At 51.3% G+C, this 19,214-nt stretch overlaps 1 protein-coding gene across 2 annotated transcripts in view; it reads right to left on the bottom strand.

Moving 5' to 3' along the window:
- Positions 1 to 19,214, bottom strand: part of STK10 (serine/threonine kinase 10) — a 120,636-nt gene that overhangs the window by 24,555 nt on the left and 76,867 nt on the right. For both annotated transcript variants that reach the window (XM_044229492.1, XM_044229501.1), the window contains 5 exons: positions 12,956 to 13,090; positions 10,330 to 10,875; positions 7,829 to 7,959; positions 3,402 to 3,525; positions 2,808 to 2,987 (listed from right to left, as the gene is read on the bottom strand). In XM_044229492.1, the coding sequence (XP_044085427.1) occupies positions 2,808 to 2,987; positions 3,402 to 3,525; positions 7,829 to 7,959; positions 10,330 to 10,875; positions 12,956 to 13,090 (1,116 nt within the window). The remainder of the gene's footprint in view (positions 1 to 2,807; positions 2,988 to 3,401; positions 3,526 to 7,828; positions 7,960 to 10,329; positions 10,876 to 12,955; positions 13,091 to 19,214) is intronic.

The following is a 19,214-nucleotide window of genomic DNA, read 5'->3' as shown; positions in this document are numbered from 1 at the left end:
AAACCCTGGGTAAAATACGAAAAACAACTACCCGAGGGCTCTGAAAAATAAACAAAAACAGGTGGCCATTGGAGGAGTCAAAACTTAGAGAAGAGGTTAGAACAGGGGCGAGTCTCCTAATTTTTTAGTTTCCTGGTTTTTTTTCCTTTTGCGCTCCTGGCTTTGCACCAGTCCCAAACCTGCACAGTGGTGTGGTGGGAACAGTGACTCAAACTCCATAAGAAACCTCACGTTCTGGCAGAGAACCGGGAAAAGAGGCTTGGGCAGGTCAGACAGCGTGTGGGAAGAACCCCAGAGAGAAGGCAGCAGAAGGAGGGAAACCCTAATTCTGTGCATGAGCGCACACACATCTCAAGCTCACCTGAGCTGAGCGGTACAAGGCAGACCCAAAGCAGTATAGGAGCCGCCACCCTCAAGGCAAGACAGACCCTGTGCTCTGAGCCTACCAGGATCTGACTGCTAAAACAAAATCATCAACATTATCCAGATTCTAATGAGACCCAGAGTATATAGACCGTAACATTCAAAATGTCAGTGATCAGTAAATGTCAGTAAATCCAAAATGACTCTACATACAAAGAATCAGGAAATTGGACAGAATTTCAAAGAAAAAAATCGTCAAATGCCAATTCCAAGATGACCCAGATATTAGAATTACCAGACAAAAACTTAAAGGCAGCTATTGTAACCGCACTCTGTCAGGTGAAGGTAAACATACCTGAGGTTAATGGAAAGAGAGAATGTTGCCACAGAGAAATACAAACCCTAAAAAAGAGACAAGAGACACCTGGATGGCTCGGTCAGTTAAGCATGTGATGCTTGGTTTCAGCTCGGGTCATGATCTCAGGGTCATGAGATCGAGCCCCACATCGGGCTCTGTGCTCAGTGCAGAGTCTGCTTCTCCATCTCCCTCTGCCCTTCCACCCCCGCACACAGGCACGTGCTCTCCCTTTCTCTGTCTCACATAAATAAAATCTTCAAAAAAGAGGCACACAAAAAACTTAGGACCAAACAATACAGCATCTGACATGAAACACGGAAAGCACTGGGCAGAGCTGGGGTGGAGTGGAGGTGACAGAGGGGCCAGTAAATTTGAAGAGTGAGTAATAAAAATTATACAGCATGAACAAGAGAAAGGATGACAAAGACTAAAGCTTTAGAGACTTACGGGAAAATACCAAAGGTATAACATTTGTGTTTTGGGGATTGCCAAAAGGAAAGGAGAAAAAGACGGGTATAGAAAACATCCATCTCTAATGGCTAAAACCTCCTGGCTTCTGTGACAGTGAACGACATCTTGAGAGCAGGGTTCCTATCTCTCTTGCTCGGTACACAGCACCTAGCACAGTGCCCCGTGTGTGGATAGACCATACAAGAGGTGCTGAGTAGCTCTCATTTGGATAGGAGGTAACTGGGACCCAGGAAAGTTGCTGTCCAAGGCTCAACACAGTTAGTGATCCAGAGCCAAGACTCAGAACCAGGCCAGACTCCCAAGCCTCTGCTCCCTGCACTGGAGCTGGGGGTGTGCTTCATACAGCATCATACCCCAGCCCATTGGCCTGGCTCTCAGCAGGAGGGCCGGGAGCAGGGTAAGGCCAATGAGGTGTCCCCACCGGGCATAAAAGGGAATACCATAACCTTCAGTAATCAAGATAAATTACATTTTAAAATCTCAAAATTCATGTCCCAAATCATGACTATTTTTTTTGAAGACTTCATTTATTTGACAGAGAGCACAAGCAGAGGGAGCAGTAGGCAGATGGACAAGGAAAAGCAGGCTCCCCGCAGAGTGGAAGGCCTGACACAGGACTCGATCCAGGACTCTGGGACCATGACTTGAGCTGAAGGCAGACATCTAACAGAATGAGCACCCCAGGAGCCCCATGAATATCAAAATTGTAAATACAGACAGGATCCTGCCCTATATTGCAGAACTCAAACTCATTACACTTACACTAATCTTGGTCCTATTGGAGGCTGACTTCAAGTAGCTGACATTCTGTTCACCGTGAATATTTTGCAGTTAGTTTTTATTTTAAAACACCACACTAGAATATTATTTGATGAGCAAGGTTTTTGGCGCTCCCTTAAGTTTTGTGCCCACATGTCTCACCCCAGCTGTGGCCCTGCAGTGGCCCGAGGCCTCCTGGATACAACAAATGTCACGCCCACACACTGCGGTCTGGGAGCCGGGCTCTGAGGTCGCCAGCCCCACAGACCACCCTTAGAGGCTGTCTGGACACTGGGAACGGCCCACCAAGTATGCCCCCGCCTGCCGGCGACAGGCTCCACAGAGGGAGGTGTGGGCTGTACTTTGGGACCCAGATGCCTTCCCCAGGGTAGGCTGGGAAATCTGCCTCTCTCCCTTTGTCTCCAGACCATCTGCCTCTTTGCCACCCTCCCCTTCCTCTTCCAGCTGGGAGAGGAAAGAGAAGAAGAGCCACATGGGTCCCAACTAGGGGACTGCCGTCTGGGGAGAAAGAAGGCAGGGCACAGAAGACACACTGTGTTTGCCCCCAGCACCCGCTCCCCCTTCTGCTGAAAGTATCTTAGATCCCCCTGGGCTGCCATGCCTTCCTTCTCCGCTGTTCTCTTTCAGCTGGGGTTGCTAGGCTGGAGGATGTCCAGAAAGCTGCCTGGGAGTCAAGTCAACGCAAGACAGCAAATGGCGGAGAAGTGGCTCTTCACGGGGCAGGTGGGCCCGTGAATCCAGACACATGGACACGAGCTCCCGGAAGCGGGGCTCAGCTGGGGTTCTGATCACTTGCAACCTAGACACCCCCAGCCTCTGCCCAACACATACTCACCTCCTTCTTCATCAGTTTGAGCTGCTCCTGGAACTTGGTATAGTCCCGGTCCTGCTCCAGCCGGATCCGCTTGGCCTCCTCCCGGCGGCGCACCGCATGGTCCTGCTCCATCTTCTCCACTTGCTGCTTCTGCTGACGCTCCAGGTTCTCCAGCTCCGTGTCGAAGAACTTCTTCTTGGCCTAGAAGAAGCAGAAGGAGAAATTTAGCAAAGCCGCTTTATACCCAGGAGAAAGATGGGAATCGAGATGGGGCGAGCCCAGGGCTGATCAGGCCTAGACTTGAATCCCAGCTCAACCACCTCTGCCACGTGACCTGGGACAAGCCACCTAGCCTCTGCGAGTCTCTGTTTCCTTGTGCAAAAGGGAGACCAGACTGTCTACCTTGCAAGGTTCTTGCATGGTGCTTGACAAAGGTCTGTCCCCTTCTGGAGACCCTCCCAAATGATTCAGAGAAGCACTGAGACTTTCATGAGATTCTGTGTTCACATGTCAAAGCCTTGTGAGATCAGGAAATCACATGAACTGGGCTCCCTACTGCCTGTAAGAAAACACGGGACAAGAAGCCCTCTGGGACCCGTCCTTTCTCGAACTCACATTGATCTCCTGTTCGAAACGTTTTTGCATCTGCTCCAGCTGCAGCTCGTGCTTGCTGCTCAACTGAGTCTGGTTCCGATGCTCTTCTTTCTGGAGCAGCCGAAGCTCACGGAGCTCCTGGCGCCTGAGGGGTGAAGAATGTGCAGCTCAGCGACCACAGAACTCACGGCTGGAGAAGCGGAAGGCTGGAGCATGGGACGGGGCAGAGGCATGACTAGAACTCGGGCTGAATTTGACATTTATGGACAGGCAAGACACTAATGATTAATGTATGAGACTACTTACAAATCTATAAGAGAAAAAGGAGGAGCCTACTTTTGTTTATTATTTTTTAAAGATTTTATTTATTTATTTGACAGACAGAGATCACAAGTAGGCAGAGGCAGGCTGAGAGAGAGGGGGAGGCAGGCTCCCCGCTGAGCAGAGAGCCTAATGCAGGGCTCAATCCCAAGACCCTTAGATCATGACCTGAGCCGAAGGCAGAGGCTTAACCCACTGAGCCACCCAGGCGCCCCAAGGAGGAGCCTACTTTTAAAAAGGAACACAAAATATGAATAGACATGAAAGAAAAAACAAAAAAGAATTTTTAAATTACCTAATATGGATATGAGGAGCAAAATGAAAATTCCATTTTCATTAAAAGGCTAGAGGATAGGGCAATTGATACTTTCATAACTTGCTGTATGGACTGATACATTCTGGAGGAGAACTGGTAATAAGTTCATGCCTTTTTCTAAGGTTTTAAGGTTTAAAATTTTTAAAATTTTAAGATTTCTTTTTTAAGATTTTGACAGAGAGAGAGAAAGCATACAAGCAGGGGGAGCAGCAGTGGGAGGGGGAGAAGCAGGCTGTCCACTGAGCGGGGAGCACGAAGCAGGACTCGATCCCAAGACCCTGGGACCATGACCTGAGCCAAAGGCAGATGCTTAACTGAGCCACCCAGGCGCCCCAACCCTCTGTACTCACTTCTATGCCCACAACTGGGGTCATTTTAGAGACCGCCACATGAACAAGGAAGCTCACACTGGGGCTCCGCTTCCTGCCTCTGTAAATGGCACAGATCGTGTCTACCTCTCAGGTTCTTTGAGGCTTAAATACGGGGATGCCTGTTGTGCCCCCTGACAGGCACAACATGGTAACTGGGTGCTAAAACTAAGCTAAGTTTTTACCAACTAAGTGGAAACTGCTGTAGTGATCATGAGAAAGAAGAGGCAAAGGCTGCTGCCCGTTCTCTGGGAAACCAGAGACACTCTCCACAGCCACGTAAAGAAGCTTCCATCTGAGTCTCTGCTCATTGGGCAGTGAGAGAGTTGAGTGTTAATGAAGACACAGAAATCCCGACTCTGAAGAAACTAAGACTCGTATAACCCCTGGCCAAAAAAACGAAGGACTACAAGAGAAGGTGGGCAGCCAAGTTCAAACACTACCTCCCTGCCCCACCTGGGTTCTCACAAGGGAAGGCCGGCCGAGACGGGCTGATGTCCTATAAGGAAGATACCACTGGCACCAGCAATTTTAGGGAAAAAGAGAAAGAACTCTGACCTAGAAGTCTCAGTCTGGGAGAGTGAGTATCTGGTCACACAGTTCGAAAGCCTGTGTGTGACCCAGTTCTCTGGACATCCTAGCATCCATGAAGGCCAGGGGTGGGATGGCGGTGGGGTGGGGGGTGACAGCCAGCCTGGGAACAAAGAGAGCCTGCCACATCCCTGCACAGCCCAGCAGCCTCGCTGGGTGTACAGGACGGTCGGCGCTCTGGACCGGGACCGAGGCCCTCAGACTCTGCAATGTCTCGCCTTTAAACCTGAGCAACACACAGCTCCTCTCCTTAGCAAAAGGGTGGGAGTCTCGGGCCAGGGCCAGCAGGCATCGATTCGGATGGGGTATAGTGGGTCTACAGTTTTATCCCAGGAACCTGAACCGCCCAGAGAGGAGACGATGGGATGGAAATGTAGCCCTTGAGGTCTGAGCCTTAGGAGCACAGGTTGCCTCCAGGTGACCAAGAAAATGGAAGGGGCGGTCATCCTCCAAGAGCAGCCATCCTCCCTCCCACCCTCTATTGTGAGCCTCCCCAGCCCCCATGATTAGAATGCCTGTGCCTGTGTGTGCGTGTGTGTGTGTGTGTGTGTACACATGTGTACATGCAGAAATGCAGAAACACCTTTGATGAAAAGTCAGCCTCTCCTCTCTGCGGTCCCTAGAGGGGAAAGTATCTCCAGAGCATCTAAAACTGCTTCCGAGTGGCTTTGGGACACTTGTTCTGTTTAAAAAGATAAATGTGTTCCATGTTCTAGAAATGTTCTCCAAACTAATGATAAATTTACCCTGCAAAGGCCAGGTCCCAGGGGAGTTCTATGGCTGCAAGGCCTCCCTGATTGCTAAGCCCCCTACCCCTGGCAGCCCCAGGAAGCTTCCGGTCCAGTGGAAGCCTAGTGGAATCGTCAACACACACAGATCTACTTAGAATCGCAGCTCTACCTTCTCACCTGGATGATCCAAGGCAAGTAACTTACCTGCCAAGAAACATTGTTTCCTCATTTACAAAATGGCGGATGGGCACCTGGGTGGCTTAGTTGGTTAAGCATCTGCCTTTGGCTCAGGTCATGATCTCAGGGGGGATCAAGCCCGCACTGGGCTCCCTCCTCAGTGGGGAGTCTTCCCCCTCTCCCTCTGCCCTCCCCACCGCCGCTCATTCTTCTTCTCTCTCTCTCAAGTAAATAAAAACAAACATCTAAAAAAAAAAACAAAAAAAAACCAACAAAATGGGGGAAATGGGGTCTCCCTGAGGAGGGCTTTACCTCCTTCAAAATGCAAAGGTGGCTCCCAGAAGACAGCTTTGCTTCACACTCTCCTCCCCTCACCAGTCTCACTGGTTTTGCCTCCAGGATGTATGCTGAACTGATCCCTTCTTCCCTCTTCCCGGCCCAGCTGGGCTGGACAGGGTCTCGCTGTCACCCTATGTCACTGTTGCCCTCTACAGCCCATACTCCTGCAGCTGCTAGAGCCGTCTTTCAGAAAAGAGACAAGAGCCAGTCACTCTCCAGCTTTTTTACTCTGGCTGTACCTGGGACAAAATCGCACTCCACCCTGGCCCGCAGCCCACATGACTTCTGCCGTCCCGCTCCACACTCCAGCCCTATCCTCTCAGCTTCTTTAGTCTGTGTGCTGCCGAAGCGAGCACTCCTCTCGGCTTCTTAAGCCGCGGTCAGTCCTCAGGCCTTAGCTTTGCAGCGCACTCCATGCTCCCGCCGCCACTCCACTCGGGGTCTCCCACACCCAGAGCAGCCTCCCCCAACCCAGGGGCTACCATATCACCCATTACTTCCTTCACAGCATGTACCACAACAGGGATGACTTTGCGTGTCATGTGTTGGCCCATTACATGTAAGTTCTACAACGGCAACAGCCTCATCTATCTGCATTGCTACCATGTCCCCCAACTTGGTAGATGGATCAATGGATCAGGGAGTGAGTGAGCAGATGAATAGATGGGTGAGTAGATGAACGGGTGGATAGGTGGGTGGGTGGGTGAGTGGATGGATGGGTGGGAGGATGTATGGCTGGGTGGGTGAGTGGATGAGTGAGTGAGTGGAAGGATGGGTGGGTGAGTAGATGGATGGGTGGGTGAGTAGATGGATGGGTGGGTGAGTAAATGGATGGGTGCATGGGTGAGTGGAGAAATGGGTGGGGTGGGTGTGTGGATGAGTGGATAGATGGGTGGATGGGTAGTGAGCAGGTGGATGGATGGGTAGGTGGGTGAGTAGATTGATGGATAGATGGGTGGTGGGTGGATGGATGGGTGGGTGGGTAGGTGGGTGAGTAGATGGATGGAGATGGGTGGGTAGATGAGTGGAGGGATAGGTGGCTGGTGAGTGGATGGATGGGTGGGTGAATGAATGGGTAGATGGGTAACTGGGAGGGTGGGTGGGTGAGTAGATGGATGGATGGATAGATGGGTGGGTAGGTAGGTGGGTGGTGAGTGGATGGATGGAGGGGTGGATGGGAGAGTGGGTGCGTGGTAGGTGAGTAGATGGATGATGGGTAGATGAGTGGGTGGATAGACAGGTAAATGGATGGGTAAGTGGATGAGTGGGTGGATAGACAGGTAAATGGATGGGTAAGTGGATGAGTGGATGGATATGTGGGTAGATGGATGGAGGAGTGGATGGATGTGTGGGTGGACAGATGGTGAGTAGATGAGTGGGTGGACAGAATGGTAAATGATGGGCAGGTGGATGAGTAAACAGATAGGTGAACGGGTAGATGAATGGATGGGGGGACTGGGAGGTGCAAGAGCAAAACCAGTTGCCTTTTGTGTCCTTGATCCCTCACTTCATGCTGCAGAGAGTTCTCTAACCAAAGGAGCCTACAACCCTCCCTTCACACCACACACCCCCATCACCGCCATCAGCGGCCCATCCCAGGCTTGCCTGAGAAACCGCATCTCCTCATCCTTCTTCTCATCCTCGCTGATGATCTTGGAGGTGGTGATGCTCACCTCGACACCGTCCACCACAAACTTGCGTGTCCTCTTGAGGGTTTTATTGTGCAGCCTTGAGTCCTGGAAGGGCCGAATCATTAGGCAAAGGTCAGGATTTCAGCTAAAAATCTGTGGGTGACACAGGGGTGTGGCCCACAGCCTTCTTGGTCCCGTAGCCTCGACATCCAGGTAGGACATAGCTGTCCATCATCCCCTTCTTGCCCCAAGCTTCTGAACTTGGGGTCCTGAATGTCTGAGCTTACCCCTTCGACTCCCCCTGATCTATGCCTTCAAACACTGCCCCCTGGCCCGACACCTGGCTGCCAGCGCTCTCACACAGAGGACGTGGCAACAGAAAGAACCAGGTTCTAATCCTCCCTCCACCGCGCACTGGCCCTGCGACCCTGAGCAAGGCCCTCGTCCTGCCCAAGCCTCAGTTTCCAAAACTTATCAGAGGAAGAAAACAGCAGTACTTACCTCCCAGGGTGGTTACAGAGATACAGTGAGAGAACGCGTGGGGGACATAGCACAGAGCCCAGCTCACGGCAACTGTTCAGTACTTAGTATTTATATCCGACAGTTACGACTGCCGACCACACTCTCTTACCCACAGTGCCAAATCCAAAAAGCCCAGGAAACTGAAGTTCATAACTGATTTGGAAGCCAAACCCAAGCTGACCTGAACTCCACAGGAGGCCACACCCGTCTGGAGCAGCCCCCATGGAATTATTCACCATCTTCACCTTTTCCTGTGACTAATCATGCATTTCAGACACAAGTATTCACAGAGAGCTGCCAGGACTCGGGGTGGGGGTGTCAAATACCCTCTGAAAACTGGTCCCGATTTGGCAGAGAGCCTGTGGGCCTGCCCTAGAGTCAGCACAGCATCTCCCCACTCTGACCTCAACAGGCTTCCAAAGGCCCTTCCTGGAGTAGCCCAGCCCTGGGTTCCCAACTCCGCCCCAAGGGCCGTCCAGCCAGAAAAGAGAGGGAGGCCAGGGCGGCGTACTGCACTCCTTCCCCCCAAGCGGGCTCTGAAGCCCCGCTCCTGCTCAGCAGGACCAGCGCCGGCCCTCGCTCCCTGAGGGCTCAGCTCCCCCCTTCCCCAGGCTTCCAGGGGCCCCAGACACCACGGGCACTGAGCAGCCATGCCCGACTCTGGTCCTCCTATGGTACCCAGCTTGGCGTCCCAGGGCTCAACTCAAGACTACCAGTGAGAGATGGGGAGTGGCGGGGAAGAAGGGAGTCCAGGGCTGCAGCCCTCACACCAGGACTACCGCTGGTCACGGCACCTCCTGCCCTCCCCTCACCCCGCCGAGGTGACAGGCTCCTCATCCCACTGCAGGGTGCTGACGCAGCCCGCGGACTCTTTTCAGAACCGCCGTGTTCCCTGACTCGGTGCCAGTCGGCCAGCAAAGGAATGTTCCTGACACCCTTGAGAACAGGCAGGGGAGACCCTTTTTTTTTTTTTTTTGGTTGGTATTTTTTAAGCAGAGGAGGGACAGGTTACCTGTCTTAAGGCAGGTGATGGGCCCCAATGCCACATGTACATAAGCTGTCTGTGCTCATCCTGGTGACATGTTCAAACTGGGCTTTCCTTCTCCTCCTGAAGCTAATTGTCGTGCTGGCTGCCTGCTCGTCCCTCTTTCACTTCCCTTCATTTAGCAAATATTTTTCAGTCTCTACCGTGTGGTTTCCACCAAGTAAACAATGGGAGAAAAAAACAAAATGCTATGGTATCATCCCTAAAATCACTTGATTGACCAGTGTGGCCTGGTCAAGTGGCCAAGGGTGAGTTCAAGGACCTCCTGAGATTTATCAGTGTGGGTGGGGGAGGGGTCAGCCCTTCCAGAGGGAAAGCAGAATGGCATGTGGGGTTCGGAGCCCATAGTCTTTGGGTCTGGGCAGCTCTCCGCCCCCCACCAAAGCCTCCGTCTGCTTGTCTGTACACGGAGATGATGAAGGGGACTCTGTTTTCTTTTAAGCACGTCACAGAGCTGGCCTCCACGCTGAGCCCTCAAGCTCAGGGGCTACTGTCGTTCACAATGTTACCCACCTCCAGAAAGGCCAACCGAGCCCCAAGAGTGCCTCCAGCCCACTCCCTATACATGACTCAGCCAGTCAGCTGCGGGACCGCATGGCAGACCCCCAAACAAGAAAACTTCCCTCCTTGACTTCTCCCACCCGGGCTTCACCAAACCTGATTTAAACGGACACACAATTTGAAATTTAAACCTGAGCCAACCGCCTGGTTTGACTAAACCCCAGACTGAACTCAGATACTCTGGAGATTACACTAGGAGTTGAGCTCAAAGCTCTTCACAGAAGCACAATCCCTCATGATCCACTTAAAATGGAAGGCAGCCGCTAACTACTTCTAAAACCAAAACTGGGCTGAAGCACATCCTACACACTCCGGCCCCAAACCTGTGGGAGAAGAGGTGGCATTACCTTGAGGGACAGAGAGCCTGTTTCTCTGTTCAGGGACAGGTCAGCTGAGAGAGAGGTGCTGTAGTCCATGCTCTCGGAGGTGGAGAGGCTCCCACAGTCTGAGTCCCTCTTGGATGGGCCAGGGGCGGCCTGGGTGGGGAGCTCCAGACTGCCGTTGGCTAACTTCTCAGTACCCAAGGTCTCCAGGGCACTGCTGTTGGGACGGCTCTGGCTTGCTTTTTGGGACTTGTTGGCTGTTGGACTGAGCTTCACTCCCTGGTCAGCGACTTGCTTCTCCTCAGATACCTGAATTCTGGCATCCATTGACACTGGCCGGGACTTCCGTAAGGGTGCTGGCACCGCCAGGCCATTCTCATTTCCAGGAGCTGCATCTGGGGGGTTGGTGGTTTGGAGGGATCTGTCCCCAGGGGGCTGGCTGGGCCCATTCACATTGTCCTGAGGCTGGCCAGGTGGCAGTGGGGTGAAGGATGATTCTTTGAGAACCTTGTCGGTATTGAGACTCAGCTGACTCACCTCAGAAGAGTCTCGAGTATGGTTCCCCAGAGGCTAGGAAGAAAAACAAGAGTTAAAACCATGCTATTGTATGTCTAAGACAAGAGTCAGAGATGCACCAGGGCAGGAGAGTCAGACACTCACAAGGTGAAGTAGGCCAGGACCAAGGAAGTATTGTTGTTATCCCTCTCCAGTGATCCACAGTCCTCACTAATCCCTACTTTCTACCAACAATAGAATTACTACTTGTTGCGAATTAACTGAATACCTGTTCTTCCTTCTAGAAGCAGAGGCAACTGTGGGCAGCTGGACAGTTCATCCCTTGTCTGAAGTTGGCAGTGGCCACTCTGCTCCAGCTAACTGTGACAATGTAAGATAGACCTTTCAATTTTTTGAGACAAGCTAGAATCTGGATTTTTACCTGACACCACCTGATTTTTAGACAGCAACTAATTCAAGTTTTGGGGTTGTTTGCCTTTTTTTTTTTTTTTAGTTGCATAAAAACCAAACCAAAACCATCCAGGAGCTAGATTCAATCCCTCATCCACGAAGTTTCTAAAGTTTTGCTTTGTTTTGTTTCTTAAACCTTCTGGGGGGGTGGTAAGTACTGGAAACATTGCCATTGTGAAATAGAACACCCACTTCTGTGGATAAAACATAAACACCCAGTGAATGAATATAGTGAGCACCCACACAGCCACCTTCCACGTCAGGGGTGGAACACTGCCCCCCTCAGAGACACCCTGCCTATGTCTGTCTCTACCCTTGACATAATAGTTGTCCTGACGTTGATCTCTAAATTTTATAGGTTAGTTTGCTTGTTTTCAAATAAGATATTGATGGAATCACACCGAAGCTTTCCCTTGGGTCCTAATAGCCACTGGTTTTAACCTTGGATATGGAAGCTTCCAGAAGGAACTCTAAGCCTCCTCCTTATTCAACACCCCTAGAATGATGGTTCAAAAATTCAGATCTGATCCTGTCATCACCACACCAAAGCCCAGCCCTTGTCTGAAACCCTCATTAGCCCCCACTGCCCTCATAACAGGATCAGCCTCCTGCCTGTGGAGAACCAGGCCAGTGTGACTGCTTTCCGTCTCCCTCCCCAACCTTGCTATCTGCTGCATTCTCCAGGAGCCAGGCTCTGGACACACCACCTCCCTCTCCCACCATGGTTTTTCTACACCTGGTGGCCCTACCGCCTATTAGCTCAACCAGACACATCATTCCTCAGACCTCACTTTGCCCATCTCTAAAATGGAGGCCTGGTTCTCCCCTCAGAGTTGCAGAGTGCCCAGCACCCAGTGAGGACTCCATAAAAGGCTACGGCTGCTGCGCAGATTCTGTCCCTCCTCCTCGGTGCTTCCCTTCCTCATCCTGGTAAGGATTCAGGCCAGCCTCTGGCTTCTCCCAGGATTCCATTCAACTCGAGACGGCATTATACTGTCCATTCCCTGACCGACGCGGCCGGCCCCTGCCTCACACACTTCATGGCACCATCTGGACAGCAAGTTTCCCTCCTGGAAGAGGCCCTTCCCAAGTGGCTCAGACCAGGGATCTGAAAGCAACAGCTCACGACAGAATCCAGCCTACAGAAATGTTTTGCTTGGCTTGAATGTTTTTTAAAAATTTAAATTAGCTTTAATTTAAATTTAAATTCAGCCAAGTGCTGAAGCTGCTGATAGGTTACAAATGTGCCAAGACCTGGGGCCCCTGGGCACTCGAGGCAGGGAGATAGGGTCTGGGGTGCCCAGAGCCCTGGCCTGTTGCCTCTGGTCATGCACAGCCTTTATCTGCATTTATCCCACAGGGTGCTGAGCTCACATCTGAGCCACAACAGGAAAAAGGCAGGGAAGCAATGAGTCAGCTACGAACAGTTAAAAATTGGAAGTTCCCATGTGAAAATCTAGATTACAGCTCTTTCTTGAAAACTTACAGAATCTGGCCAACACACCCCCACTGCCTCACTCTGGCCCATGTGCTGACTTACATAACCCGTGGCGTGGGGGGCTAAAATCCCTAAGCTGGGGAGAAACAGGAATCCTTCCTGCGCCCCCACCCAGATTCCCTCCTATACCACCCAAGGCTTGCCGGGATCCCATCCCTCCTCAGTACCCGCTTTCCCAGGGCTTACAGAAGTGGCATCCGTGGAGTCCTCCTCTTCCCCCTCCTCCCGGCCATCCTCGATCTCCTCCATCACTTCGGCCTTGGCCTCGGCCACCAGCTCCCGCAAAGCCTTGTTGCTGGTGACGCTGCTGACGAAGGGATGCTGAGGGGCAAGACACATCTGGATTAGAACCACCTGGGCTGGAGGGTGCAGGAAGGGCAGGCGAAGGCTCAGGGAAGGCCATCTCCCAAGCAGAGAAGGCCAGTGTCATCCCTGAGTGCAAGGTGAACGTGCACTTGGTAAGGGAGACTGGAGGTGGCTCACGAAGTCCTGTGTGTGGTGGAAGAGGCTGAACCCTGGCTCTGCCCCCAGCCGCTGTGCAACACTGAGCATGTCGCTTTCCTCTCTGAGCTGCAGGCTCATCTCCAAAGCGGAGACGATAGTGCCAAACCTACAGGGAGGTCATAAGGGTTAAGCGGGATAATGTATAAGGAAGTGTTAAGCCCAAAGCAGCAGCTCAAGCAATGTTTGGGGGGTTGTCTGTGCATTTGTTTTCTTTTTTAAAAGGTTTTAATATATGGTTTTAAAATATCTACTACAGGGGCACCTGGATGGCTCAGTGGGTTGAATGTCTGACTCTTGATTTCGGCTCAGGCCACAGTCCTGGGGTCCTGAGATCGAGCCCCACATCAGGCTCTGCACTCAGTACAGAGTCTGCTTGTCCCTCTCCCTCTGCTTGCTCCCATTCTCTCTCAAGTAAAGTCTTAAAATAATATATCAACTACATATACTTTATTGAAATGTTACTTATACCAAGTCAAGGTCACAATTTACTAAGTTCAATGACTTTTTCCACCCGTGGTATAACCATGCCCACCTGCAGACACTGAAGATTTCTGTCTCCTTGTCATCAAGCCCACTCCCCACAGCTGCTCAGCTCTGGGAACTAGTTCTGCCCGTTCCCTCATTCCATGTGAACACAATCATACAGTATGCAGCCCTCCGTGGCTGACATGGTAGTTGAGACCATGAAAGTTGCCTCCCTCATTGCATATATTGGTAAACTGGTCCTTTTTCATTCCTGTGCAGTATTCTACCACATGGAGAGGTCACGACCTGTTTATCCATTCTGCTCCTGACACACATTTGTGTCATTTCCTGTTTTGGGCGACTATGAATAAGGCTATGAATGTGTGCCTGTACGTAGGTTTTTAGGAACACATGTATTTGCAAATTCTTAAGGGAGCGTCATGTAAGTTCTACCCTAGGCATTTGCAGAAATGTCACATCTCTACAATAACGACGGCTCTTTCACACGGCTTGCAAAACACCAAAGTACTGAAGGCCTCAGCAGATGTTAAATCAGCACAAGCACCTTCCCTAGCAGAAGTCTGCTTTCGGGAATCTAATCCCCAGCCCCAGGGTGTGGACAAGGATATGAGATGACTAACTGATCACCCAGAGAAAGGGAGGTCATGTGTGTCTTAGGGGAGCAGGGGGCTGTCATTAAGCTGGAGTTTGCTTATTTGAAATTTAAAGGAAGGCTCTGATGACATCTACTGCTTTCACAGTTGGAAAATTAATCCGTGGAGAAACAGCGTCGACGAGATTGCAGGGAAGTACGTACATGATGAAGACGACATTTCCGGCACCTGGTAAACACCTTCACCACTGACAGGTCCATCACGAACCATTTTTATGTGTCTGCTCATTTAGAAGAGTTCATCTGTGGAAGGTCACGAGACCACATCCCCCTTCCCCTCGGGCACCTATCTCTTACCTGAAAGGAATAACCCTCACTCTTTCAAAGAGCCCTAAACCAGCCTGGCCTTCTCTAGTTAGTATGGACTAGTGCAGATTTTAAGAATTTCATTTCTTGGGGCAGCTGGGTGGCTCAGTCAGTTAAGGTCTGACTTTGGCTCAGGTCATGATCACAGAGTCCTGGGATCGAGCCCCATGTTGGGCTCCCTGCTCAGTGGGGAGTCTAGCTTCTCCCTCTGCCTACCGCTCCCCCTGTTGTGCTCTCTCGTTCTCTCTGTGTCAAATAAATAAATAAAATCTTTAAAAAAAAATTTTTTTTTTAATTTCCTTTTGCTCTGTCCCATGGCCCGTTCATTCACGATCTGGGCCCTGGCCACATGTTGAGGCCAGTAATGTGCCAAGCGCCGAGAGAAGGGTGAACAACAGTCTGGGCACGGTCCCTGCCCCTGGGGGCTTGCCGCTGAGTGGAAGAGAATAGGTATGCAACCAAATGACCCACAAGATCATGACAGATGGGGACGCCTGGGTGGCTCAGTCAGTTAAGCATCTGCCTTCGGCTTAGGTCATGATCCTTGGTCCCCTGCTTGGGCTCCCTACGCAGCAGGGAGTTTGCTTATCCCTTTCTCTCTGCCATTCCCCCCAGCTTGTATGCACTCCCTTGCTCTCTAAGAAAAAAATACATAAAATATTAAAAAAAAAAAAGAGAGAGAGATCATGTCAGATCAGGTAATGGGATAGCATGAGGCTGAAACCACATGGGCCTGTCCTGGGCGGTGGAGGCTGCTTCGTCTATGGTCACAGGAGTCTCCCTGAGGCGGCGACATTCGAGCTGGCTGGGAAAAGATCTGGGCACAGAGAGTTCCAGGCAGGGGAGCAGCAGGTGCAAGGGCCCTGAGACCAGACTGAGTCTGGCAGGCTGGAGGCACAGCTAGAAGGCCAGGGTGGCAGGGCTTGTGGGAGACAGAAGAGGGGCCAGAGGAGGAAGCTCAGAGTGGTGCATGCAGGGTCCTAGAGCCATAGTAAGAAGCTGAGACTTTCTTCTCAGAAGTTGCTGGAGGGTGCAGCTGAGAGGTGGTATTACCGGTTACTCTTTAAAGGTGTCCATCTGGGTGCTGTTTGGTTCCAAAAGGTCTTGAGTGGGAAAGCTAATAAGGGCTTACTCGTCATGGGAGGCAGGAGGGTGTCATGGTGAGAGTACTGGCTTTAGAGGAAATCTGTCTGGGATGAAATGCCACTTCCACCACCACCTTGGGCAAGTCACTCAATCTCTCTAAGCCTCAGTTAACCCATCTGTATACTGGGAATAATAGTACAGCTGTTGTAAGCACTACAGTAAGTGCTCCAAGTATGGCAGTCCTCATCACCACCTCCAACACCACCACCACCATCACAGCCACAGTCACCACCAGCAGCACAGTTAGACAAGCCTTCAAGGCACAGGTTGCCCCCCGAGCCATCCCTCCTCCCTCCTGCATGCCCACAGGGCACAGCTTTTTGGAACTGAGGGTGAGAATCAGATCCCGAAGTTTCCCGAGCCTCGCACTGCCCGACCTCACACATGAATCTGAGCAAGGAGCCATGGGACATATCACGGCAGTTGCTGAAGCAGAGGGGGCAGAACTAAAGAAGGCAGGCAGAGGCTTCTGGAAATACCAAGTTTTCACCATGGCATGCTACACATTGACCAACTCAGTGGCTTTCCAGCATGGCCAGGAATCTTGCTTTCTTGGGGCTAGACCATCTGCCCCACTGCCTCCCATGAGCACCCTGGGGTCCTTAGGAAGGGGACAACCCGGGGAAGAATGCCCTTTGCCAGAGGAAAAGGTGAGTGGTGCAGGAACAGTACTGTCTGTGTACACAGTTGAGGCAGAGGGGGCCATACTTGTCCATTCGTGGTGGACCCCCATTCCTAAACCCAGGTTTCCAGTGGGCAGCTGGCCTTTCAAGACCCACCCACTCTCCAAGACACCCTCACATCTGACCGCAGGAGAGCTTGGGCATCATTTCCTCACCCTTCTACTGTATGAGAGAGAAACTGAGACCCAGGCAGAACCTTTTCAGAATCTGACCTTGGGCAAAAAGGTCCGCACATGGATGCTGAAGCCACATGGACCTGCATTCAGCTCCCGGTCCTATTATCTACCTGCCGTGTGTCCTCAAGCAAGTGACTTCACCTCTCTGAGCATCAGTTTTCTTCTACGTAAAATGAGGCTCTTAATAATACCTCCTTGGTGTAAAAATTAATCCTCGGGATCAAACTGTGTCCTCTTGTGCCCTCTCAAGCCCTTGTTGCTTCGGCTAGTTTTGTTTTCAAGCTCTTTTTGCAAGCACATGTCCCCAAACCTCCAGGCCTGCTGCCTCAGTGTTGGAGGCTGGCACGAAGAGGGGTTTGGGGCAGCCTCAGCCGCCTCCACTACTGTTGTGAGCTTGCATCTCATTGGCTAATGTGGTCACATTCTTGTTCCAATTGACCAGGACGAGTCGCCCACCCACTTCAAGAGTTGGAAGTGGACTCTGCTCTATTGTATTTTGGGGACTGGGAAGATCGGCGGGTTGGCTCCACTGAAGAATAATCAGGAAGGGTGAATTATGTCATAGGAGGACAATAATTCCTACCACCAGTGCTGCCTCGTTCACTAGAAAAGTTTCTGCCCTATAACATGAGCTCAGTATATAATGGTTGAATGGATGAATGGAAAGGGGGAGAAGTTGATTCCTGGGAGTCTAGTGTAGTGAAGGGAACACTGGCCTGGGGGTTAGGAGACCACCACAGCTCACAATCTTGGGTTGGAATCCCCAGGCAGGCACGGCTGACAAGGCAGGCCCTCTAGGGGCTGATGAGGCCCAAAACACTGTTTTGTCCACTTCTCTGGAACAGAAAGCACAGACCACCTCCCTCACTGCCTCAGAACCACTAACTCCAGGGATGTGTCCAAAGGAGAGAAGTCCCCAACCCCAAGCCACCGAGGCCCAGGAGAGAGGCAGAACCCTGTTGCCAGGAGGGCCAGGGCCTTCCTGGGCAGGAAGTGTACAGTATGCCTGAGTGGGGACAGGCTGGTCGGGCACACGGGGCCCCAGAAAGATGCTCGGGCACCCCCACAGGAGGCCCAGATCAGAGGGGAACTTAGCTGTCAGCTCTTTCAGGAAGAGGCACAGCTATTCGGTGTCATCTCTGCAGGAAGCCCCAAAAGGCCACTAGACAGGACCCCTCCTGCCATCTACACATACTTCCTTTCCAAGAAGGAGCCTGATTTTCCTTGATGTGCTTAGAAAGCATCAGTCCTGTACTCCGAGGCTGGCTTTAGAAAATGCCTGAAGCCACTTTCAAGGTTCCAGTTGTCAGCATCTGTCCAATGCCCCACTCCCTCCCATCTAATCTTCACACTCTCATTCCTTCTTCCTCTCTTTAATTCATTCAGAGAGGAGGCTTACCAGAGTGGTCAAGACAACAGGCTTCGTAATGACACAACCAGGATGAGAATCCCAGCTCTGTCTCTTACAAGCTGTGTGATCTTGTACAGGCTACCTAACCTCTCTGTGCCTCAGTTTTATCACCTGTTTGATGGAAATGGGAACAGTACCTACATCACAGGGTTATTATACGGATTAAAGGGTTAACATTTGCTAAACATTTAGAATAGTACCTGGCATGGAGCAATGGTTACACTACAGTTATAAAAACATTAATATTTGTTGAGGGCCCTGTACATACCAGACACTGTTCTGGATGCTTGGGACACATCAGTGTACAAAACAAAGACTGCTGTCTTCAGGAAGCAGACATGCTAGAGATCAACAATAAACTTAACAAACAAGTACACCATGGAAAAATCAAAAGTAGGGAAGGGAAAGGAGAACTGAGAATATGTTGGGAGTAGAAGTGGCTGGTTTCCAATTTGAAATAGGGTGGTGGGGGAAGCCCACTGAGAAGAGCAAGGACTTAAAGAAGAGAGTCAACCATGGAGACGTCAGGAAAAAAACATTACAGTCAGTGTAAAGAGCTGTTCAAAGGCCCTGAGGCAGCTGCATGCCCAGAATGGCTGAAATACAGTAAGGAGGCCAGAGTGGCTGGCATTGAGTGAGGGGTTATTATGGGGTGGGCAGATCGTGTAGGACCCTGCAGGTCACCGAGACTCTGGAGTTTAGCTTGAGTGAGAGGGGAGCCATTAAGGGGCTTTGAACCAGGGAGGGACGAGAACTGACTTATGTGTTAAGGTTTCCCTTTGGCTGCTGTGCTGAGAACAGATAGAAGGAGAACAGGGACACCAGCGAGGAGGTAATAATCTAAGCGAAAGTAACGGGGGCAGCTCTGACCTATGGTTGCAATGGAAATGGTGCAAAGTGGTCGGACTCGGGGCACATTCTGAAGGTAGGGACTATAGGACTTCCTGACAGAATGGATATGGAGCACATAAGAAAGATCAGCACCAAGGATGCCTGCAAGGTTTGGGGCCCCAAGGGCCGGGTGGGTGGGTTGCCGCTCCCTGAGATGGGACAGACATCAGTGGAGCATATGTGGGGAAAG

The sequence above is a fragment of the Neovison vison genome, chromosome 1 (genome assembly GCF_020171115.1).
Source record: "Neovison vison isolate M4711 chromosome 1, ASM_NN_V1, whole genome shotgun sequence".
Taxonomy (NCBI): Eukaryota; Metazoa; Chordata; class Mammalia; order Carnivora; family Mustelidae; genus Neogale; species Neogale vison.
The sequence above is the reverse complement of the archived record's forward strand: the minus strand, read 5'-3'. Positions and strand labels throughout refer to the sequence as shown.